General features: G+C 39.6%; 2 protein-coding genes across 2 annotated transcripts in view; one reads left to right on the forward strand and one right to left on the reverse strand.

The window, feature by feature from the left end:
* Positions 1 to 11,782, forward strand: part of cenpp (centromere protein P) — a 224,474-nt gene extending 212,692 nt beyond the window's left edge. The window contains exons 7-9 of the mRNA XM_003217659.4: positions 9,038 to 9,114; positions 9,983 to 10,074; positions 11,279 to 11,782. Coding sequence (XP_003217707.1) covers positions 9,038 to 9,114; positions 9,983 to 10,074; positions 11,279 to 11,397 — 288 coding nt within the window. The 3' untranslated portion in view covers positions 11,398 to 11,782. The remainder of the gene's footprint in view (positions 1 to 9,037; positions 9,115 to 9,982; positions 10,075 to 11,278) is intronic.
* The window catches only part of ippk (inositol-pentakisphosphate 2-kinase), a 46,003-nt gene continuing 31,195 nt past the window's right edge, over positions 11,414 to 26,221 (reverse strand). The window contains exons 9-13 of the mRNA XM_003217657.4: positions 24,465 to 24,744; positions 21,366 to 21,516; positions 19,964 to 20,066; positions 16,692 to 16,771; positions 11,414 to 14,950 (exon numbers count right to left, since the gene is read on the reverse strand). Of these exons, the coding sequence (XP_003217705.2) occupies positions 14,725 to 14,950; positions 16,692 to 16,771; positions 19,964 to 20,066; positions 21,366 to 21,516; positions 24,465 to 24,744 (840 nt within the window). The 3' untranslated portion in view covers positions 11,414 to 14,724. The remainder of the gene's footprint in view (positions 14,951 to 16,691; positions 16,772 to 19,963; positions 20,067 to 21,365; positions 21,517 to 24,464; positions 24,745 to 26,221) is intronic.

Genomic DNA, 26,221 nt, shown 5'->3' on the forward strand with positions numbered 1-26,221 from the left:
GTGAGGGCGGAAGAGGGGTTTGTCGAAGCCCCGCTGCCATTATTTGCCAATCTGCGCCATTACCACCTAAATGCCTCTGTGTGTTTGAGCCCAGGCCCCCATTACTGTATAAATGCATCATTTTTCTCCTCAGACAACCCCAGAAGGGCTGCGAGGCGGTTTCTAGAGGTATTTGTAGTATGACTCCCACAATCCAATTCTAGTCCCATTAGGGATTGTGGGAGTTGTTGTCCACCCTACCTCCCTATGTCCTTTTTGCCATGTTCCTGATGGAAATGTTTTTAAAGCTTGAAAATATTGTCCTCCCTTGTGTCACGCTGTCCAGCTCTCCCGACGGTTGGGATGGTCACGCGCAGCTCCCTTGCATGCAAGTCTGTTTTCCAAGAATAGGGGCTTCTTGGCGCATGTGCACATGGAGTTTTCCTGTTTTTTGGGGATTTTGAGGGACTTGCAGTTTGATTTTTTTTTTTTTTCATTTTGCTGTCTAAACACAGCGGGGAAGACCATGTCTTTTGTGGCCAAGTTTCATGGGTTTGGGGTGTGTAGTTTCGCTGTTTTGATTAAAGTAGAAATGGTCAGAACAAATTTATATATATAGATAAGAAGGAGGAGGAGGAGGAGGAGGGAGGAGGGTGGCTTGAAGCAAGCAACAAGTACAAAAAATATAGGCAGTACATAATAAAACAACATTAACAATAAAAATGATTAATTAGTACAATTTAAAATACCTTAAGTATTAGTAAATAACAATTTAAAAGCTTTTTCCATGTTTTTAAATGACATTTATAACCCAGGGACAGAAATTGTGTTACATAGTGTTACGGGGGTGTTGCTGCATTAAATTAGTAGATAAAAACATCTCAGAGCTGTTTCTCTGCATTTAATTTGTCTTTTTAAAATTTTGATCCTGTTCCAACAAAAACCACCGCCTCTGTTGTTCTGTTTTTTTACTCTCTGGTCTCTGCCCCAAGGCAGTCTGCGGTGATGTGATACCACAATTTGCTACACTGAAGCAATTCTAATTTCCCTTCTATAGTTCATTTGCTGGTTTGCAATCTCTAAATGGCACGTATTTCATTCACTAAATTGTATTAGGATGCTAAAGAGGATTTTTAAGACAATGTGCTGTGAAAGCAGATATGCTCGTCCAGTAGTTGTTTTCCAAAATGCATAACTGTTGTTTTTTGTATAACCCACGTGCGAGGGGAAAAGCACTAGCAAATAAAAAGTGTTTTAGATGGCAATTTCAGACCAAAGTGGATATGTTCTTGTTCCCTTCAAGTTAGTTTTGGCAGATACCATAGCTGACTGTTCAGTGCTTCTGAGGGACTTGGAAAACAATCCCAGACATGGCAATTACTTAATGTTTCTAAAATCTGAGAAACATCCATTTCAACTCTCAACTTGCCACAATATAAGCAGCCCCTGGAAAAATGAGGCATTTTCAAATGAAGCTGAGTGCAGCTCCAACCAAACATACTTTCCATTTCCTCAGTGCTTCCAGTAACAATATGTTGTCTATTCTGGGGTGTCTGACAAGCCCTTTTTTCTAGGCCAGCCAAGCACTAGGATGAATTCATTGCTTTGCCCTTCTTTGCTGCTTTTCTGTCATCTCAGAAATCTGGTTGGACTTCCCCCATTCATTTCAAAAGTAACTAAAACTTTACAAATATTGGCATTGGAATTAGGCAAACATATTTTTATTGAAGTATTGATGGTGCTGGTGTTTTTAAAGCATCACTTCCCAATTCTCTTCTGTTTGGCATGATTACAAATTAATGAAATGGAAAGACTCCCTTTTGTCAAAGAAATGTGTTTGAAAGGGATTAGCAAAAGGATCTTCTTTACTTGGAAAGAAATTAGTTCAACAGAGGCCTGTATGCCTTGAGAAACAAATGACAGCACAGTCAGGGGTCAAAACTGGAATGCTGTCTCTTCTACATCTCCCTTTTGGCAATTGCTCTTGGGCTTAGTGAGTGAATAGTAGGTGATAGTTCACCAAGTGACCATTTAGTACACTAATGTAAGCAATGGATAGGCCAGCCATCTGCCCTGCCCTATCAACTAACAGGGCTTTTCAAAAGCATACAGGTACATGAGTGAGTACATAGATTCCATGATCATTTGCGTTACTAGGTTAAACTATATGAAGGAAATGGGCTATCTTTATATGAAGCTTGTAACTACAGTAGAGTTTCGCTTATCCGACCTTCCATCTTATCCAACACTCTTATCCGATGCCCCTTTTCCACCATCATTTCCCCTTCAATTAAAGAATGCTCCCCAGCTCTCTCTCCATTCTCAATAAATGAAAAAGGCAAGACAAGGAGAAGGAGGATGGGAGGAAAAGGGGAAAAGAGGCAGGAACGGAAGTGGAAGTGTCCTCCCTCAAACATCCTAGGTAATAGAACAGCCTGTGGTTGCCCCCATTCTCCTTACATTACCCCATTCGCCATTCTTTATATTTTTATAGAAAAACTTTATAGTCTTAATGTTTTTCTTTAAGAATATAGGAGGAATTATGCTGGATCTGACAAACGTCCTTTCTAGTCTGCCTTTGTGCTCACATAGTAGCCAACAAGATGCTTCTGGAAAATCTATAAGCAAGACTACCATCAACAGCAGTTCATGTCTTGCAGACGCAGGGACATGACCTCCTTGATTAAGTCTGTCCCTTTGTAATGCAGTCTTCCTCTTTTCCATTGTCTTTTCCAGTGAGATGTTTTTTGATGATGTGGCCAAGTACAAAAGTCTCAATTTAGTCATCTTGGCTTCTAAGGAAAGTCTAACCTTGATTTCCTCTAAGACCCATTTATTTGTCTTGTTAGCAGTCCACGGTAATTCAGCAGGACCACATTTCAAATGAGTTGATTTTCTTCCCATCACCTTTCTTCACTATCCAGCCTTCACAATCAAACACAGAAATTGGAAATATGATCTTGCCTTTGAACTTTGTTCCTTGACTTTTTTCAGTAACCATTCCAACTCTTTGATATTTTTGCTGGTAGTTTGGTGGCATCTGCATTATCTTAAATTGTTGATGTTCCTTCCTCCTTTTCACATCTAAGAGCCTAATCCTACTTTATGTGTGATACGTTAAGCATACAAGCTAACAGGAATCCTTGTTGGATTTATCTAAACCTTTTTCATTGCTGTCCTAGTGGCACTTCTATATCCTGCAGTAGTGAATTCCATAGTTTAACTACCCATTTAAGGAACACTTCATTTCATCTGTCCCAAATCTCCCACTTCTGCGTCACTGGATGACAGCAGCCAGCAGCCAGATGAAGGATCAACGTTTTCATCAAGCTAACTGTAGACTGTCCTTGTTGCCACTGAATTCTTCCTAGGACTTCTTTTATTAAACTGTCCTAGGTTCAAGAAAAACAAATAATAATATACATCATCTTATAATGTTTTCTCCAGAAATAACAAAATGTTCATATTCTATTGTTTTTTGGATAAGGTGTTTCTTGGATCATTGAGGAATTTCATAGTCTTACTCATAATGAGTGAAAACAACAGAAAGTGATTGATAGCTCTATAGGATAATGGAGTCTCAACAGCAGGCTAGCTGCAGTGCGAAGGGAAGAAATGGAGAAGTCACAACAATATACTTTTTTCTACAGACCATTTTGTGCTCCAGCCTATATGTTCCTTTGTGCTCTATTTTGATCTTTTGAAAAGGACACAAGAAACGAAGCACAAGCACAAAAGATCGTAAATAAATTATTGTTGCCCAAATTTTGGAACATTCTCTTATCTGTTAGAAAATGCACATTCAGGAGGAAGGACTTGATAACTATTGTTTTATCCAGCTTTGCTGTTGCAGTGTCTGAGGTGTCCCCTTGCAGAATCTTTCCTTGAATGTGGAAAGAAGGATTCTTTCAAGTATAGGTCTCCAGCAACAAGGATGATCTGGACTTAACAGATGTCTCCCTTATATGCTAAACTTAAGAGCATATATATATAGTTTATGTCTGGCAGTGATATCCAACTTCAAATGTGCAGAACAATTATGAAAAATGCTTAACACAACATCTGGGTTTATTTGTATACTAAACTGAAACATGTGTTTTGTATTACTGGAAATCTTCTCCCCTGGTCTGTCCAATGTGGACTGAAGATCTTTCTTGAAGTCTCCCTAAGGTATGAAAACATTCAAAGATAAATGATAGGTTTGCACCATGATTATGCAAGTTTTTCCATTCCCATCAAGAAATATCAATATGATACTAAAAACAGACAGGTTCAGTGGATCCCATCATATATATCTAAGTCTCTGTGTAGAAAAGTCTCTTGAAGATATTATAGTCTTGAAGACATTGAAAAATCAATTTCCTCAGTCTAAGAAAAATACTGAACATTTTTGGAAAATTGTGAATTGCATCTGAAATAACTAGTCCCTTAAGATGAATTTTGATTTTTTTAGTTGGGCATGCTTTATGGGATTTAGCTAAATGTCCTAAAAGCACCAACTCTCATCTGATCATGGAAACTAAGCAGGATCAATCCTAGTTAGTGCTTAGATGGGAGAATTACCATTGAATAACTGGGCTGCAGTCTATAAGTATTTCAGAGAAAAACTGACAAAACCACTTCTGAAGATTCATTGCCTAAGAAAAAGCTGTGAAATCCATGGGATCGGCATAAGTAAATAGACAGGTTGAATACAAATACACACTCATAGTTTATCAGATTGTGTGCAATTGACCCACATCTGAATTGTAAAATAAAGAAAAACAACACTTACTTCCTTCCTTCCTTCCTTTCCCAGAGTTTATTCTATGCTAGAATAAAACTTATTCTGGGAACAGAAGCAAGATGTGCTTTCAAATTGTCTATCACTTTATAATGTCCCCATGAATGTAACAAGCAGTGAAATATTAGACACTGAAAGCTCAAGAAATGGTTTGCTGTTACCTTCCCCTGAACATAATGTTGATATTCCATGGTGATCTCATTTTCAAGAACTAACCAGCCTTACCTTGCTTAGCTTTTGAGATCAGACAGGATCTGGTGCCTCCAGTGTGTTTAGAATGTTAGCAGAATCATAGAATCATAGAATAGTAGAGTTGGAAGAGACCTCATGGGCCATCCAGTCCAACCCCCCACTAAGAAGCAGGAAATCGCATTCAAAGCACCCCGACAGATGGCAGAGCACATCAGAAACCAGTGAGTGGCTGTGGGATCTCCTCCATTTGCCCTCCTTTGTTAGCATGGCCACTACCCAATGGAGTTGCTCAATGATGATTCATTGTATTTCCATTCATATTTTTACAACTTTCAATTAATGTCTGTGGCTGTTATTTGTGTGCACAATGGAACCTCGCAGAAAATTTTTCTGAGTTTTGTTTTACATCTTTTGTTTAGGAAGTCCTTTGAGAAATCTTTTCCAAACAAAGCAAAAATAGCCTGCATATCAAGAACCGTTGCTCACTGAGAAGCAACTCTCCCTCCAAACACCCAATTCCCATTCAATCTCAGTCTGGTGAGATATCTAAGAAGAGCCAGCTAAAACTAAACTCAAGAAACAAATGCAGTACTTGCTCTAGTCTCTGATATGTTTTGTGCTTGTTACATACCTTCAACTCCAACTCCATACATATTAACTCCAAGTTATGCCACCCTACTACAGATTTTTCTTGATAAGATGTATTTAAAGGTTTGCCCTTGCCTTTTATGGGCATGTCATACTTTCTAGGTGCTTACAGATTGTCTCTTTAATGATCTGCTCCAGAAATTTTCCTGGTATTGATCGCAGGCTGACTAGGCAGTAATGGGGACAACATTTGCCTTCTTCCAGTATGCTGGAACTTCTTCTGTTCTCCAGAAATTCTCAAAGATTCTGCCAGTTCTTTTAATATCCTTTGATGCAGTTCATCCAGTCCTGGTGATTTGAATTCATTTAGATTAGCCAGATACTCTTGTATTGCCCCTTTACCTATTCTGTGCTGCATTTCCCCTACTGGATCCTCTGCTCCATCCCCCCAAGTGGAGCACTGGTAACATTTTTGGAGACTGATGCAAAGAATATGTTGAGTAGTTCATTCTTTTCTTTGTCCAAAAGCCCTTTGTATTGTTTTTAACTTCTCTAGCAAGCCTGAGTTCATTATGTGCTTTGGCATTCCTAACTTTTTCCCATCTCATACTGGGTGAGATCAGATCCCATAAGGCTGAGAAAGTGTGTCTTCCTCATGATCACCCAGTAATTTTCCATGACTGAGTCGGAATTTTTTTTAATTTACTTTATTTATACCCCACCTTCCTTGTCTCCCGGTGTCCCTATCCAACCCTCAAACTAAAGACATCAGTGCTACTCAAAGTAGTGCCCCATGGACTGGTGCTCGAACTTGAGTCATTGGCTGCCAGTCTCTGACAACTTTTCAGGAAAGAAAGAAACTATTGCACTTAATGGGTGCAAATATTGTGTCAGTCAGTACACTGGGGGGAATTATAACCATTCCCCTACGCCAGGTATCCTAAAAAGCTATCAACTATACCACAGGTGTTTTATGTCCTTACTGACATAATTAAAACTGGAAAAGCGCCTTTCTGCATTTTAATTAGATCAAGGGGAGGGAAAAATAGCATTAGCCAGAACATACTGTTCATCTTGATGCCACAGTTCCAAAAGTTCTATACAGTAAGAACCCATTCTCTATACTTCTCTTACTCCAGTAGGATGCCATGCCAGTCCTCAATATCTGGTTTTTGTAGTAAGAAGAAATATCTTATTGCTAGGACATAAGGTTTGTTGCATCCCTTGCTCATATGGTATCTTCCAGCAACACTCTCACTTTTTTCTTTGTTGAGCCCGAATTCTTAAACAGCATCTGTTTCTTTCGCTTTGTATCTCCAAGCCACAAGAATACGTAGCGCCATGTGGTAGCCATTTCTGTACTCCAGATGTAGCTGGAATTTTGCAGAATAATGTGTCTCCTGTGCATTTCAAAGAAAACACCCTCAATACGTTTTCACCTTTTACTGCTTTGATATGGGAACAGTGATTTAAGTGAAACTGTTTTCATATTTTATAAGCTTTCCTATTTTTTTTAAAAAAAACAGCTAATGCAAAGCACATGGATTTACTCTGCCAAGAAAAGAATGTAACATGGCCAGAATGCTGAATCAGCTCTTCACTTAAGAACACTTAACTAAGTAACTTCTCCTGGTCTAACTTCCACAAATGTGATGGAAATGCCATTCAACTGTGCTTCAATCACTAGCGGAATGGACCTCAGTCTCCCTAACATTTGGGGTCTTCTCACTTTATATTGCAAACCATAATCTGGTCACAATCCCGTAACCTTTCAATAGAGCATAAGGTTTAGACAACATATATTCACTGGGCTTCCTCTTTCAACCCCTCATCATTGGCTGGTTGTGATGGGGAGTTATGATTGTTGCAACAGTGTCAAAATCTTAACTAAATAGAGATTGTGAACACAAAACAGTTACAGGTGAGTAAATTTAAGTAACTGCTTTATATTCACATTTGTTCCTTGGTCAAGATTTTGACACAACTGCCATTATTGTAATGTATCACTTCATTCAATTTATTGTAACTCCCCTTCCCCCTTCAATAAATTACCTAATACAAGATCCCAGCTAATATTCTTATAGGATTCGATAATGTTAGTTAGAGGATTTTCAAGTCAGATAAACCGTATTCCTGGAACAAGTTATATGGAAATTGAGGCCCCAGGTTATCCAAGACTTTCAGTCATATGTATGATTAAAATCTAATCTATGGTGAAATCAGTAAGAGTTGCTATTAACTTAGTTCCTATTTCTTTCTGTTCAATCTCAGGACGCACAACCAAGCAAAGATAACAGTACTACAGTTTGTTGCCGAAGGCTTTCATGGCTGTAATCACTGGGTTGCTGTGAGTTTTCCGGGCTGTATGGCCATGTTCCGGAAGCATTCTCAGAAACATCAGGAGAGGCTTCTGGAACATGGCCATATAGCCCAGAAAACTCACAGCAACCCAGTACAGCAGTTTGTATGTGCTTATTGATGGATCATTCCCTATAGATCCCAAAATTACCATGGCAACTAGTGTTAATTTTAGGACGATAGTGTCTTTCTCTGTGGCAAAGGCACTGATCATGGACAGAGAGAGGTCTTTGAATTTATTTTATTTAACATACCTTCTGTAGTGATACTCATGAAGGATTTTCTTCCTTTTCATACTTAATATTGCTAGGGCCAAATTGGTTCATAATTTAAAGGAAAAAATTGAAAATTGAAAGATTTTTTTGTTGTACTTGAATGTGGGTTTGAGTTCCTCTCCCCTTGTTTGTTATCTTATTTATTCTACCCCTTCCGTTCTCCCTGTGGGACCAAACTTGATTCTAATCATAATGAAAACTAATTACAGAAAAACACTTGAGTATAATTTCAAATGTTTACATTTGATTCTAATAAAATAATATTAATTTAAAATTGTTGGATTGGGGTAGATTCCCAGCATATTAGACCCTTTTCTGGGCAAGATGAAGACTGAATCAGTTAACTCAATCTCCTTTAGCAGGATCCACAAGTGAATGTGCTCTTGGTTTCTCTGACACTAGTTTCAGCAAAATATAGCAGATAAGAACTATACAAATTACTTAACAAAAGAGTGTTACTAATCAATATACATGGAAAACCTGGCTTCATAAAAAAGGGTTTCAAGTGAATGGGCAATGAATCTGACAATATCTTGAGATCTTCAGCAAAGACCTATTCCATGAACCTTGATGAGAAGGAAACTGATATATTGTCTGGTTTTGTTGCTGTTGCTGGTCTTAGTGGTTATATTTTAAAATGTCTTCCAGATGTATTTACAATTAATATCTATTTTAAGTTTTGTGTGTATTAATGAGATAGAAATTTAATTTGTTTGTAAGCCGCCTGGAGTCCAAGAGCGGAGGAAAAAATAGAATAATTATCTGACCCAAGTAGTAGTAGTATATTAACATAAATTTATTTAATCTGATATATATATATTACTTTGGAGACAGATCCAAATATTGTTTTTGTTTTTGGCAGAGCAAGTATCCCGAAGTTGTACTTCCTGAAGGATCTTCTGGCAATTACATGCTCCTAAGAAACAAGCAGCTTCCTGGGTAAAACAGTTTTTGTGATGTATTTTGATATCTGCATGTCCTGAAAATATCTCTTTTCTGGGATACTATATGTAGGCTAGGAATAGTGGTTTTGTTTTGTAGACCACACTGGCAGCAAAGCTGGTGATACAGAAGTCTTGTAAAGAAATAAATGATGTAATTCCCCCTTTTGTGAATATGTTTCCCAGGGGTTCGGGAAGGAGGCTTTTGTGCTCAAAGCAAATGTGTTTTCTTGATCTAATTCAGTTGGCTTGCCAAATTCAGGTCCTCTTGGGTAGAGCACAGCCCAGGCCACATTTTTTCCAAAGGCATTACACAGACTCTTTACAGTTCAGAACAGATGCCATCTTTTCCTTTTACATTGGTTCTCTTTAGACAACATTGTCTCCAGCAAACTATTTTCCTCAAGGAATAAGAATGCAGAATATGCCATTGGTTAAAGTAGGTTTGTGTACCAAAAGTCTAGATGCTTGGGACTCTCATCTGGTAGCTGTCTCTTCCCTTTAATCAAAAACATTGCAATATCCTGGCTATTCTAGTAACTTACATAGCCTTATCCTTAAGTGAACTGCAATTGATATAATAGTCTGGTCCCATATTCTGTTTTGTCAGATATCACTGTGATTTTTTTAATGCTTACTTAACCTTTTTTTAACTGCTAGATGTCAGGAAGCTATTTCGGGCACATGCATTCAAAACAGCTGGGAAATGTGCTTGCGTGAGAGGACTGCATGTGTACAAACATATTGATTCAATAGTACTGAGACGAGTATAGGATAAAATCATTGGTGTAGCCAACTTCACAGCACTTGCCTCTGATGAATGCTCTATTAGCTCTTCAACATGTGATATTCTTTGCCTTCTATAGGCTTGAACTAATGATTGTTTGGAAGATACGTGTAGATGAAGAAGGAAATGTTACACCAGCTTTGGATCTCCTACACAAAATACCAGTGTCAGGTACGCTTATGTATTCAGTGCATTCATGCAAGTATGATAAGCTACAATTTACGTAAATCGTGGTTTGTTGTCCTTGCAGATCTCATAGCAGATGGCCTCACTAACTATGACGTCTTCCAAATTTCCAGCTTCTTCCCAACCCCGTATGTCCAATATTCTCTCCTGGTATTTTAACTCAGAAGCCTGTGAAATACACCGCTGGCTCAATCTCTGTGCACAACCACTTAACATTGTATTGGATTTCCCTAAGAGGACAGAGACTTCTTCACCACTCATTGTACCTTGGGGAAATAAAGCCGAATTGCTGTAAGAGCAGAACTGGCTCTTACAAAGCTTTCAGTCCTTTTGCTGAAAAATATTTCCACCAGTCAGTTCTTTTTCATTAAGTGAAACCTTTGTGAGCTGTGTTCTTATCCCACTTTACTTCCCAATCTAGCAGGTGAAAGAGATTCCATAAACATCCCAGCTATTGTATATTATGGGCAGGGGAGGGGGGTACTTCAGTCTCTTTTACCAGTCTTGAATCACAAAGTCTCCCCCTCTCTACCCCAAAAATAACTAAAAGGGAGCTTTTCTTTTTGCAGAATTAAGCCCACAGCCTGGCTTTTGGGGACAGGCCAGAGTAAGTTGGGTGATGGTACCATGTGGGCATCATATTTGTAATGCTAATTTGCTTTAATAATAGAGTTGGAAATAGTTTGACTAAGAATCCTGCACTAGATGTATGTAGATTATGTAACTCCATCTCCACAGCTATGGCTTCTGGTGTTACCCAAAAAATCTCACTTCGTAAGCAGTGAAGGCCATCCAATCCAGCTGGTGGGGACATATTTGCAGACCTCTGCATTCAGATGACATTCTTGTCCTGCTATAGGAATTAGCTATATGTGCTGTCTCTCACCTTTCCAACATGTAAATGCCCATGTTGTTGGAGAGGTGAGAGATGGCACAAACAGCTAGGAGGAATTTTGTGTTTTCAGCATCTACAACATCTATAAAAATTAGTTGCAATGGTGTGCACCTGACATTATGTTTTAATTCACAAACAAGATGGCAAGCATATCTCTGAATATCTAAAATTTCTAAATTCACCACTGGACTTCATTACTAGCTGAAATCTCATACTACTATGCTCTTGGCATTGCTACATAATTCCTATTTGAAGTGAATTGGACTGAACTCCCTGCTTTTTCTCCTCTTACAGTTGAGAAGGTGAACAGATTTGCCTTAGATGCGCCAAGTGGCTTCAGGAGCCTCCTGCATGTCCTTGGGATCAACGACGCCATAGAAACCCTCATCATGGCATTTTGCAATGGCAAATGAGCAAGAAGACGCTATGTTATGCATCTGTAGCTTTAATGAATATAAACATTAAATTATTTTCCATTTACAAACTATATCCATAAAACATGCTATCTGTACAATTATGGCACATATATATAAATTGTCAGACAAATAAATACAGCCATTTAAATACAAAATGCTAAATAATAAGGTACAAGTTGGGTGAATTTCATTTAAAAACTAACTTCCTCACAGTCAAAGTGGTTTTACCCCTCTGCAGCATTTCTTAGGAGTTCTACAGACCAACCCGATAAATTCAAGTTTGCAAAAAGTGGCAGTTTTTGTTCACAGCTGTATATGCAAATGGTTTTTTAAAACAATGGTACCCAGAAGTGTAATGAAATAAAGTTTGAGATACAAAATATCCCAACAGTAGCACACCTACTACTTCTTCCACAACCAGTGACTGAAGGCAAAACCAGATCTATTACACTTTCCTCGTAAAACTGAATTGTGATATTTTAATTTGTGGTGGATCAAAACAAAGTACAGTGTACAAATGCAAGATGTTGAGGGTTTGGGCTTTAAAAAGTGTATTAAAAAAACTGCAAGAAAGGGCAATGACCTAATTAAAAGCTTAATCCAGGTGTTGGGTTATTGTATGCATTTCCTTCCCAGATTTAGATCTGTAGGGATTAAGTTTTTTTCTAACTACACTTCTAGCACATAAGTAGCTGTATCAAAACTCTCAAAATATAGGTAATACCTAGATTATCCCACTGTTGACACAAAAGTTGATTTGAAGTGCACCAGCAATCTTCATAGAACACAAAGTTCATCACTATTTTATAAAGGCGGGTACCAATTCCCAAACCGAGGAAGTATTTTAGGCTATTTTTGAATTCCTTTCTATCCATAGTTATAGATGATGTAGAATTTGACTTATTCAGAAGTAAGCCAACCCAGAAATTCTCTTTACTGCTGTTGTTTGTTCCATTGCCTTGTATTGCTTAAGGAGCACTGGAACTGGCAGTCCTTCCTGCCAAAGCTTCAGTCTTAAAGGAAAATAATAACCCTGAACACCACAGCAGCACCACAGCAACTTTCTCATTTGCTTACTCATTTAAGAACAAATGTGATCAATCAATAGGCATACAAAGTTTAAGAAATTCTGTAAATCGAAATCTGTAATTCTGTAAACTACCAAGAATAATCAAGTCTTATTTCAGAGACCAACGCTTGGACTACCTGACACCTTGTGACTTTAAACTTCCCTGTGGCCACACATTCAAACTCAGGACAGATGCCACCAAACTGTTTTAGAATACGAACGAGGCAGAAAAGTAATTAAGAGATTCCCATAAAATAAAGAATTTGATTGTAACTTAAGTGAGAATAAATATTAAAGCAATATATGTTAATAATCTTACAGTTAGAGTTACTGTAGCACAGGCATGGGCCAGCTTTGGCCCTCCTGGTGATTTGGATTTTAACTCTCACAATTTCTAACAGCCCAGCATTGGCCCATACTTACTGTAGCAGCTTAGTTGGAGTGGCAAGAGAATGACTGTGTGAACTAGGTCTCTTCCGCATGCAGCCCTACAGGTGTTTGGGACTCCAACTCCCAGAAGCCCTAGACAGCTTTTCCAATGGTCAGGAATTCTGAGAGCTGAAGTCCAAAACACCTGGAGGGCTGCAGGTGGAAAAGGCTTGATGTAGACTCTTAGGTTTGGTGCTTTTTTAAAAAACACCTATATTCTCCCACTGTTGACACAAAATACGTTGATTAGAAGAAAATGCCACTAAGTGCTGAGATCTGGTTTGGATCCTGAAATGCAGAAGCTGAGCTCCATTCCTGTAATGGGGTTTTCCTAGCTTCCTTTCCTCACTGTTTTTCCCCCAAAGCCACTCTTGAGGCAGCTGAAGCAATGTGCCAATCTGGGGCTGTAGCCAGATGGGAGCCTGCCGTCTGGGAAGAAACTCAGCTCTGGATTCATGCTCGTCATTTCTGAATGAAGCAGCTTTAATCTGAAGTGTCTCCACCTCACATCTGAGGCCTTCCCCTGCTTCTGTATGAGGCTCATGTAATGGATGTCATGCCACCAGACAGCCCATAGGACCGTTTCTGCAATAAGAGTAAGTATCCTCAGAGTTTCAAATCCAGAGACATCATTGTACTGCCTGCAGAAGCAGAGACATTCCTGCAGCTCCACAAGTTAAACCCACTGCCATGGTACAAGTTAATGAAAAGGTTGTGCCAAACCTAAGGCATATTTTTTGCTATTGTCCTATTTTTGTATACAAGGCATGGCAAAGGGTAGTAACAAACCACACATAGGCACTTCTAAGGAAAATGCCCCTTGGCTGAAGATAATACCAAGGTAAATGAGAGGCAAGTTTCTAATTCAGAGAGTTCAAGTTGGAAAACCTCAATCGCTATTACATTTGCAAGCCTTATAAAGTAAAACTGCCTGAAGGGGAATTAACCAAAATATGAATAGAAAAATAAAACCTACCCATCAGGAAAATTTAAAGCAAGTAATTTTAGATTGAGAAGCTGCCTCCAGTTAAGTTTTCAAATAGATTGCTTATATAGAAAGGTATCCCAATACCAGCGAGGCACAATGGAGAACTTTTCTATGAAACCTACATGTTACTGAAAAACAACTGAGCATAATGGGTCTAGCACTTGATTGTTAGAAAGGGTTTGTCTGGGACTGAATTAACCTACAGATTTCTTTTTAAGCGGTTCCTATTTTAAGAAAGAATTAATATCTTTTGATAGCTTTAATAATCAGTAATTGACAGAAGGCATTTTTTCTCTATAGTCTTAAGTGTTTTAAATGTTTACTTGCAATTCTCTGACCAATTTGAAGAGCAACACCACTCTTTAGAAGCAACCAAAGTGTAGCCTTTTCATGAGATGATGAAAAATACGTTTCTGTTCACATTAAAGCTGCTACACAAGCAGTACTTTATCAATGAAAGGTTTTAAATGTGAGCCAGTTCGCGTTTTACCCTTCATTGGCAAGAATTCACATTGTTCACAGAATTGCATCTCTTTGCAGACCTTGTGGTGAATGCTGCTTCCTTCACTGAAAAGGCTTCAATGCAAGCACTTCTTTTTAAAAATTTATAGAGCAATCACTTGATTCAAACTTAACCACTTTCACAGCAACCACTTTGCTATTGGCCATAGGCTCAATGCACACTAGTTTTATAGTAAGTTCATTCTGTCAAGGTGGTCTGAGTGGTAAATCCATGTCTCTGAAAGGCATATAAATTTAAAGCACAATTGAAAGAAAAAGAAGAAAACAACATAACTTAATTATCCCCCTTCCCTGTGTTCAATAAATATCTAGCCAGTTACATCTTATGGAGGACGAGTGTGCAGTCTTCGTTTCCTTTCAAAAGACTGCACATCACTGAGTCATCTTTGGCCTGCGTGTTCTTCAAATAGTAGTTGACGATCTTCTCATCCAGTTTGTACTGATGCTGAATGCTTTCGTAGGGCTTAAGGTCTAAGTCCAGAACTGACAGTGAAAATGTGAATCTTGATTTTGAAGTGAGAAGCACTGGTCTCTGCTCCGAACTGCAATGTGAGTAAGAACAGAAGCGATTACCTCTTGCCCCCCATAGAAAAACAACGGAACCAGGCATCAGTGGAGTTTGGGTAGCCCTCCGCTCGCTCCCTCTCTCTCCCTCTCTCTCTCTCTCTCTCTCTCTCTCTCTCTCTCTCTCTCTCATAAGCCCGGCCATTACCGAATCACAGCAAACTAGAGCTGACGCTGCACTTCTCAAGTAGCTGTGGTTTTAAGCTTTTCCAGTACAAAATGTGTTGAAAAAGGAATTTAGGAGATCATGTTCCTACAAGTTTCCTCTATTTATGCCAAATCTCCCTAAATTATTAAACCACCCAAACTGCCATGTAAATGAACTACATTGAGAGTTTGGTCATCTGTTTAAGTAATGTTACTCAAAGTAACATGTTTCATCAACTTTCATGCTATAATTTAGAAAACAGGAACATCTCTTTAGTCAAGATGCTAAACTGAACACAGATACAAAGCAACATGTACTGTTATGTAACTTTCTATCAGCTTTACAAATTACAACTCTAGCATCATGTCATTTATTCTGCTGCTGCCGCCTCACTGGAATGCCTCTGCGAATGCAGCTCAAAATGGCAATATTAATGACAAATCCCTAGGAGGTATAGTAGCCATTTGACTGCAACCCACAAAGCTGGGCCATCTCCTCAAAGGAGAAAGACTTTACATATATTCTTACATCGGAGAGAGCACAAAGTATGATGCAAAATTAATCATCCAAAAGGAAATTAATTCTTGAATGTGAGGTGATGTTTTCTCCCTGATAGGTAGTGTGAGAATTTTTCGAAGAATCTCTAGTTTACATGTTTTTCAGATTACTAAACTCAGCATTTATGTTACAGTAAGTCAGTGTTTAATTTAAAAACACAATGTTATGAAACTACCTAGTATGGTGACATTTCTTGAATGGTATTTGGATAAAATTTAGCTATATTCCATTAAAGAAAAGGAGAAAGAAGAGGCCATGTCCCTCCAATTAATGTATCTCTGTAGCTGAACAGAGTTTGGGATGCAAAGTTTGCTGAAACACATTGAACTATTTTTGTGGTTAGGACCTTATTCCTATTTATTGCATCTTACTTCTGCGTCTGGCACCAAAGATACATTTACCATTAAAAGGTAAAGGTTTTCCCCTGATATTAAGTCCAGTTGTGACCGACTCTGGGGGTTGGTGCTCATCTCCATTTCTAAGCCGAAGAGCCGGCATTGTCCGTAGACACTTCCAAGGTCATGTGACCGGCATGACTGCATGGAGTGCCGTTACCTTCCCACCAGAGCGGTACCTATTGATCTACTCACATTGGCATGTTTTCGAACTGCTAGGTTGGCAGAAGCTGGAGCTAACAGCGGCCGCTCACACTGCTCCCGGGATTTGAACCTGGGACCTTTCAGTCTGCAAGTTCAGCAGCTCAGTGCTTTAACACACTTCACCACCGAGGCTCCTACATTTACCATTAAAAGAGCTCAAATAACATATTCTAGGTTTACTGTATATATCACGTTTATTTATTTTCATTTGAGGAATTCTTGGGGTGCAGTTTCACCAAGCAGAAAAATGGACTGCAAATCCAAGCAGTTGGTACCAGAGGCAGAATATAATGTATCTGATTATTACACTAATTATTATTCTTATTCATCTAAACACAGCCTTGTCTAGTAAATATGAAACAACAATACTGCCCTTTCTGTATAAAAATCTGTTAAAGGTCTGGAGAATCGTACCATTCATCCTGTTGACAAGGAGAAAGGGCAACCATGATGGAACAGTCCTTTGCCGTCATTGCAACTCTGTACTGCTGAACCTGTAACAAAATCAACACACAGTTCATCTAATGCAGGGGTCCCCAAACTAAGGCCCGGGGGCCGGATGCGGCCCTCCAAGGTCATTTACCTGGCCCCCGCCCTCAGTTTTATAATATATTTTTATATCATTTTAAATAATATATTATATATACATATAATATTGATAAAAATATTATAATGTTATACAATATAATATTAATAATACCATATAATAATATTAATTATATGATATATATTACATACAATATTACAGTATAGTGGTATAGTTCAATATATAATGTTAATATTGTGCTCTGCTAATAATATAATATATTGTATGTACATACAGCTGCTCTGAGTCCCCTTCGGGGTGAGAAGGGCAGGATATAAATGTAATAAATAAATGTAGTAAATGAATAAATAAATAATTTTAGACTTAGGCTCGCCCAAAATCTGAAATGACTTGAAGGCACACAACAGCAACAATTAATTAACGACTATCTCATTGGCCAGAAGCAGGCCCACACTTCCCATTGAAATCCTGATAGGTTTATGTTGGTTACAATTGTTTTCATTTTTAAATATTGTATTGTTCTTTCATTGTTGTTGTTGTTTTGCACTACAAATAAGACATGTGCAGTGTGCATAGGAATTTGTTCGGGTTTTTTTCCAAATGATAATTTGGCCCCTCCACAGTATGAAGGATTGTGGACCGGCCCTCTGCTTTAAAAGTTTGAGGACCCCTGATCTAATGCATGAGGCTGTAAAGCTGCCTCAGGTAGTTCACAAAGATAAGTCAGCCTCTGATTATTGCCATCCAGATTTGACCCTGTGCAAATAGATCATGTGTAAATACTACAGTGTAAACTGCAACTGACTCAAATACACATGTAAGGGCTTTCAGGGCTTAGCACACTATCACAATATTTTTGCTATTCAGCGACCACCATAGGTGCACTTTCTGTGTATGTGTGAGAAGGAAACTGTATATCAGGCTGTATATAAATATAGTAGTTCGGTATTGATTATATTGAGGTGAAGTTGGAAAAGTTAGGATTTGTACAGACATCAGGAAAAAAGAATTATGTGAAAATGTATAAGTGGGTCTGTACATTGGATTAAAAGGTTAAAAATAATGATTGGGAAGATACTGAGTTGGGCTGGAAGTAATGTTTTACTATAGCATAGTTCCAAAAGAATAAAAAAAATCTGGTGTAACTTATGAAGATAAGGGGGATAATATAATTGATGGTACTGTTCCATTATCTGGGCAGAGAGTAAAGGGGGTAATTGATAATATATGGTGACACGTATCAATTTTTCTTATATACCTTCCAAGTTATCTTTGAGCTATAGAAACTCTAAGGCAAATTATGGTGTTTTCTTGCCAAGATTTCTTCAAAGGAGGTTTGCCTTTACCATCCTCTGAAACTGAGAAAGCATGACTTGCCCAAGTTGCCCGGTGTATTTTCATGATTGAGTGAAGATTCGAACCCTGATCTCCAGAGCCATTGTCAAGGGCTCTAATCCCACTATACCAGTGGTTCCCAACCCGTGGGCCAGAGCCCAGCTGTCGGCTGCAAGAACAAAAATAAAGTCCACAAACCTCTTTCCTCTTAATTTATTTATTTTATTTTATTTATCTCTTTTCCGCAGAGCTTTGTTTTTAGACCTGCTCCTAGGGTTATTTAGGGTGCTAATTCAGAAAATTGCATTGGATAGACCATATTAGTTCTAGATATGGTTTTCTGTGGACAAGCAGGTGGTGATTACTGAATGGCATGTGTTCTGTATCAGAAACTAGAGCTGATGTGATCCAGCCAATGCAATTTTCTGAATCAGCACCCCAAATAACCAAACCGAATCTAAAGTTAAAATTGATTTGTAACCCTTTTGGTACTAATGTTGGAGAGTGGTCCCTGGTCAAAAAAAAAGGTTAGGAACTGCACTATACCATGCTTGCCAGGAAACCATACCACATTAATAATTCACAAGCCAATATGAATTTAGCATATAAAATGTCATGTCCTTGTACTGATGGGACCAGCAGATTATCTTTCTTTCCAGTGTTTCCTGAACATTTTCTGACCTCTTGTATATCCTTTGGAATGTTAATTTTCTTAGAAAACATATAAATATGAAATTTTTCCAGACTATTTTATGGTAGTTTAACAAAGGGGTTTTATGCAAATATATAAAAACACATTAAATACCTATAATAAATCTACCTTAATATAATAGCTAGAAGAACGTTTTCATAAGAAGTTTATGGTTTTACAAAGGATTTACAGCAGGCGTGGGCAAACTTCGGCCCTCCAGGTGTTTTGGACTTCAACTCCCAGAAAGCCCAGCTACCCTTCTGGCTGTTAGGAATTGTGGGAGCTGGAAGTCCAAAACACCTAGAGGGTCTAAGTTTGCCCGTGCGTGCTCTATATGATAAAGGAACCATACTGCTAGCCTTATCGCACAGGTGAAACCTGTTCTCAACCCTCCTTTTTTATGTCCACACATTAATCATGGAATCTGATGAGAGAGAATCTGTCTGCAGAACCCTTACAGTTGGGCTTCCCATTTGCACAGAAACCTGTGCCCACAACTCTGAGGATGTGCCCTCACTGCCAAGAATACCAGGACTGTTCAGAGACAGGAAACCTGCCTTGCTGTGCCCTTTGCTAATACAGACAATCAAGCCTGTATGGAAGGGGCAATTACTGATAGAAAACGTTTTTAGGTATGCAGGGCTTTCTTTAACAAAACTCTTAATATGGTTATTAGAGGGCAATCTACTAGGGCTCCATAAAACATCAGTCTAACTATAAAAGTAGTCAGTATCTGATTATCAATGTGACCACATTGTCACCATTATAATTCAAACTAGAGAATCTGTGCTGTGATACCAGTCCTTTTTTCAACCACCAGACTGCTGCTTGAACAAGTGTGCCCTGCCTGGGCCACTAAAAGATGCCTGAGCCAACTATCACTATACAGGGAGATGTCTCACAGGGGAATGTGTCTACATCTACTGCACTTCCTTTTTCCTTCCTGTAGTCTATCTAGGAAAGTTAAAAAATCTGAAATGTGGAACTTTCTGCTTCATACTAGGCCATAGCTCTACATTTCCTTTGGCAAGATCTTAATTTTTTAGAATTTACAAAGCCTATAGAAGACTTCATGGTTATAAAGTAACTTTAGTTTTTATTAAAAATAGATACCTTTGTTAAAGCATACCCTACTGCTCCATCATCTTCAGTTGAGAGGTCTAGTAGCTTCTCATAAAATGATTCATTATATGGCCCATCGGTTTGTAGCATATTCCTAAAAAAAAGCAAAATATTTATGTAATAAAAATAAAGAAAACATATCAAGTACATTATGAAACAATTCTGACATATTTGTTTCCAGGTCTTTACATCCTGCTGTTCGAGGAACATTTTTTTACAACTAAGACTACTCTCCCCTCTGGTGGCAATAGTTTAAAATTGCAATCGGCAATTCATCCAAAATAAAACTCTAGCTTTTGATACTTAAAAGGACAACTGGGGTTTTCTACAAAAGAAAGCAAAATGCTCTCATTTACAATTCCAATCACCCAACCATTGCATGTGCAATGTTCTGTTCCATTTGTTCCTTCCCCAACCAGCCAGTCACAATTCCAGGTTCACTGAGCACACTCTTTCCTCAATTAGCTATTTTGAAGGTTTGCCCTCAAGACTCTTGGGTCTGACATTTTGATTATATAAATGATGGACAGCAAGAATTATATATCTACTGATGGCATAAAAGGAATTCTTCACAGCAACGTCTGTCTTCTTACTATATGAAATATAGTAAACAAACAGAACCTAAGCATTAGTGATGTGACTTATTGAAAAGACAGCAAGTCTCATTGGATTAGGTTTCATTTTGTTTGCCCTCATCGAGTCCATAACTGATGAGAGACACCGGTTTAAGGTCAGGACACCTTCCTTGGCTTTAGGTGGGAAGTAGTGGAGTTGGGTGTCATTTGCATATAGGTGGCGCCACATTCCAAAACTCCGGATGAACTCACCCAGTGGTTTCATGTATATGTTAAACAGCATGGAGGACAAAGTAGAACCCTGAGGAACCCCACAAGACAATAGCCAAGGGTTCAATCAGGAGTTCCGCAGCGCCACCTTCTGAGTGCGGCCTTCCAGGAAGGACCAGAGCTACTGTAAAACAGTGCCTCCCAGTCCCATTCCAGTGAGACGGCCCAGGAAGATACCATGGTCGATGACATCAGAAGCCAGTGAGAGGTCCAGGAGAACCAAAAGGGACACACTCCCCCTGTCTAGCTCTCTGCTGTTAGGAATGGTGAAGTTGAAGTCCAAAACACCTGAAGCGCCAAGGTTTGGCCATGCCTAATCTAGATAATCCACCTCATCCAGGAATCACTGCTGTTGAGAAGCCACCATATGCTTCAATATCTTGTCCCCAAACAGAAAGGTGGGACACTGGCCGATATTTGTCCATTATAGATGGGGATTCAATGCTGCCTTTTTAATACCAGGCTCAAGTAATGCTCCAGGATACTCGGTAGAACTCCATTGAAGAGTTATCAGCTACTCTCTCTGAAAACAGACAATGCAATGTTACCTTTCACTGGGAAACTCTTCCAAGTATTGCTCTACTCTGTTGTACAAGGGATATACACCTTCAATATCCAGCATATCCAGCATCTGAGCCTGAAGCGTTTTGTAGAGGAGACACCCCCTTGGCAAGCCAGAAGTCTCCATCTTATTTTTACCTAAAAGGAAAATATATATATTTCAAGCCTGTTCTTACAAAACACATGAAAATCTGATAAAAAAATAACGAAAGAATTACAATCTGAATCCCCCTTTCCATAATATACATCTCAAAGCAGTAAATAGAGTTATATGAAGATGCACTGTAAGTCAATGCTCAACTCTAGTTTGAAAGGTGGGACAAAAAAGTGATGTTAGAACTTTCAGTGTTCCCTATACCAGAGGAAGATCTATGGTAACCATTCCAATCGGAGAAGCATAATTTACTCTGTTTTAGAATTAAAAAAGACATAAAATAACTCAATAGCATAAACTGAAGTTAACCATAGTATTTGTCAGTTGCAAGCAGAGTTTAGTCCACAAAATTTACTCAATAAATTTTTCCCCCAAACTAGTCTCAAAGGTGTTACTGGATTCCTATAGGCCCTATTACTTTAGCAGGTTTTGGACATATATGATTTCTCACATACTGTTATTCCAGCAGCATAAGAATTTGTTTTTGCTATTTTTATTGATTCAGTAATATGCACTTATGCATCTGTGCAGATAAGATTTGCACTATATCTGTATGATAAACACTGTTTTTAAAAAGGTTATTTATTTATTTATTTATTTATTTATTACAATATTTATATCCCGCCCTTCTCACCCAACAGGGGACTCAGGGCGGCTTACAATAAAACAGACATATAAAAACAGTACAATACAATATAAATCAATTAAAAAATTAATTTGCATATAACATTCATAAAATGCATTTATAAAATACAGATAGGCGTGTACAAGTTTAAAAGGACTGGGTCTGTCAATTGAGTTCCAGCATACATAATAGTAATTAATGCTGCTGATTCTTATTCGAAAGCCTGGCCCCACAACCAAGTTTTTACCTTCCTACGGAAGGATAGGAGGGAGGGAGCCTGCCTTTCAATGGGGAGGGCGTTCCATAGGCGGGGAGCCACTACTGAAAAGGCCATCTCTCGTCCCCGCCAGCCGCACCTGTGAGGCTGACGGGACCGCGAGCAGGGCCTCATCCGACGATCTTAAGCTTCGAGGTGGGTCATAGCGGGAGACACGTTCGGACAGATAAGCTGGGCCGGAACCGTTTAGAGCTTTATAGGCTAAAGCCAGCACCTTGAATTGTGCTCGGTAGCTAATTGGCAGCCAGTGGAGCTGACGTAACAGAGGAGTGGTACGCTCCCTGTACGCCGCTCCAGTTATTAACCTGGCAGCCTCCCGTTGGACTAACTGAAGCTTCCGAACAGTCTTCAAAGGCAGCCCCACGTAGAGTGCATTGCAGTAGTCTAAACGGGATGTAACAAGGGCGTGGACCACCGTGGCCAAGTCTGGCTTCCCAAGGTACGGTCGCAGCTGGCGCACAAGTTTTAATTGTGTGAAGGCTCCCCTAGCCACCGCTGAGACCTGGGGCTCCAGGCTCAACAATGAGTCCAGGATCACCCCCAGACTGCGCACCTGCGCCTTCAGGGGGAGTGTGACCCCATCCAGCACAGGCTGTAACTCTATACCCTGTTCGGCCTTCCGACTGACCAGGAGGACCTCTGTCTTGTCTGGATTCAATTTCAATTTGTTGGCCCTCATCCAGTCCGACACAGCGGCCAAGCACCGGTTCAGGACCTGAACAGCCTCCTTAGTGACAGGTGGGAAGGAGTGACAGAGCTGGACATCATCTGCGTACAGATGACACCGGACCCCGAAACTCCTGATGATCTCTCCCAGCGGCTTCATGTAGATGTTAAACAACATGGGAGACAATACAGAGCCCTGCGGGACCCCACAAGTCAACGGTTGTGGGGCCGAGCAGGCGTCCCCCAATGACACCATCTGGGACCGACCCTCCAGGAATGAGTGGAGCCACTGCAGGACAGTACCTCCAAGTCCCATTCCCGCGAGGCGTCCCAGAAGGATACCGTGATCGACGGTATCGAAGGCCGCTGAGAGGTCCAGCAGAACCAGCAGGGACACACTCCCCCTGTCCAGTTCCCGGCGAAGATCATCGACTAAGGCGACCAAGGCTGTCTCGGTACCATGCCCCGGCCTGAAGCCAGACTGTGCCGGATCCAGAAAATCAGTGTCCACCAAGAATCCTTGGAGCTGCGAGGCAACCACATGTTCCAAGACCTTGCCCAAATAGGGGAGATTGGAAATAGGCCGAAAGTTTCCGAATTGAGTGGGATCCAATGATGGCTTTTTCAACAGCGGCTTGATCACAGCCATTTTTAGGCTCGCTGGAAACTTGCCCTCCCGAAGGGAGACATTCACCACCACCTTCACCCACTCGGCCAAACCCCCTCTGGCTTCTCTCACCAGCCAGGATGGGCAGGGGTCTAGGATGCATGTGGTCGGTCTCGCCTCTCCAAGGGGTAATAATGGGGTTATACAGCACACAGGCTTTTTTAATGAGTAAAAGCAAATGTAAGGTCATAGCATTAAAAAAAAGTTCACTACAGTTTGCGAGTTTCACATTTGTGGATTTGAGCACAGCCCGGAACAATGCAGGGATGGTTTGCAACCCACTGTTGACCCCAAATACGTTCATGAACAGACATTCATATCACATTATACAGTAGAGTCTCACTTATCCAACATAAACGGGACGGCAGAATGTTGGATAAGCGAATATGTTGGATAATAAGGAGGCATTAAGGAAAAGCCTATTAAACATCAAATTAGGTTATGATTTTACAAATGAAGCACCAAAACATCATGTTAGACAACAAATTTGGCAGAAAAAGTAGTTCAATATGCAGTAATGCTATGTAGTAATTACTGTATTTATGAATTTAGCACCAAAATATCACGATATATTGAAAACATTGACTACAAAAATGTGTTGGATAATCCAGAACGTTGGATAAGCGAGTGTTGGATAAGCGAGACTCTACTGTACTTGATTTCTAGGTAAAGTAGAGCAAGGCCAGAAGGTTCTTACCATTCCTTACTAGCTCTTTACTGAAAGCACTGGCTTCACAGTAGCTCCTTCCTTGTGACGAGGGGACAATCTTCATGTCGCCTGCTTTGCAGAGGTCTGTACTACTCAGCAGAGCCAGGGTGATGACGTGGATCAACTCCTTCAGGACTGTCCTTGTACAATGTGGTCCACTGACCAGGCCATTGGAGGGGAAGAAGAAAGGCTTCAGGTGGTGAGCGAGTTCATTCAGGTCAGACAGCGAGTCCTCATTATCTTTACAACCATAAATTAATTCACCATTCTACAACAACAAAAAGAGAGAAAAAAGTCATTCTATTAATACCCTATTTCAATTTACTGCTTGAGTACCAAGCATTGTATTTTTAATGGCTTATGGTGTAAGGAAGGTTGATTTAAATCAGTGGTTCTCAACTTGTGGGTCCCCAGGTGCTTTGGCCTACAACTCTCAGAAATCCCAGCCAGTTTACCAGCTGTTAGGATTTATGGGAGAAGAAGGCCAAAACATCTGGGGACCCACAGGTTGTGAACCACTGATTTAAATGGAGAAACCTAAGCATTACAGCCTGCTCAGCCACTTAAATGCTGAGCTTTGGTTTTGATTAATATATAACATGTTATTTTCTATTACTGTGAATCAAGCATGGGCAAACTTTGGCCCCCCAGGTGTTTTGGAGTTCAACTCCCACAATTCCTAACAGTAGGTGTCCAAACCACCTGGAGGGCTGAAGTTTGCCCACGCCTGCTGTAAATCCTTTGTAAAACCATAAACTTCTTATGAATATTTTATTCACGTTATTGTATTAAAGAGGATTTACTACAAGTACTTAGTGTGTGTTTTTATACATCTGCATAAAACCCCTTGTCAAACTACCATAAAATAGTCTGGCAAAATCTCATATTTTTATGTTTTTTCCAAGAAAATTAGCATTCTGAAGGATATATAAGGGGTCAGAGAATGTTCAGCTCTCTTTCATAACAGGTAAAGGTAAAGGATTCCCCCTGACATTAAGTCTAGTCGTGTCCGACTCTGGGGGTTGGTACTCATCTCCATTTCTAAGGCGAAGAGCCAGCGTTATCCGTAGACACCTCCAAGGTCATGTGGCCAACATGACTATATAGAGCACTATTACCTTCCCGCCGGAGTGTTACCTACTGATCTATTCACACTTGCATGTTTTTGAACTGCTAGGTTGGCAGAAGCTGGGGCTAACCGCAGGAGCTCACCCCGCTCCCCGGATTCGAACCGCCAACCTTTCAGTCGGTCAGCAAGGTCAGCAGTTCAATCCCCTGTGCCACCAGAGGCTCCTCTTTCACAATAAGCAATATTCATGCTCATTTTAGGAAACACTGAAAAGAAAGATACACTATATAGCAAAATTTGAAAAAAAAACTGTTCCTGGTTCGAAAATGTTATGCCCTGTTTAATTGTGTAGTACTTACTTTGAACATAGTTGTAATACTCCAGAAACTTTGTTTTTGTGTCCAAAAACTATGTTGAATTGGTTGAGACTCAGTGAGATATTCATGAAAAACTATAGCAAAATGTGCTGCAGGATGTCCCCCAAAAATAACATCTTTGCAGTTTAATGATGTTTTCATGATAGAACCAATTAGGAAATGACGTTTGTAACCCAGGAACAAAAATTGGGTTACATATTTGTTAGTCCCATGACTACAAGGACATGACAATTTATGATGATGATGATGATTATTATTATTATTTTATTGTATGATATAGCAAACAAGATAGACATGCT

The sequence above is a fragment of the Anolis carolinensis genome, chromosome 2, assembly GCF_035594765.1.
Source record: "Anolis carolinensis isolate JA03-04 chromosome 2, rAnoCar3.1.pri, whole genome shotgun sequence".
Lineage (NCBI taxonomy): Eukaryota > Metazoa > Chordata > Lepidosauria > Squamata > Dactyloidae > Anolis > Anolis carolinensis.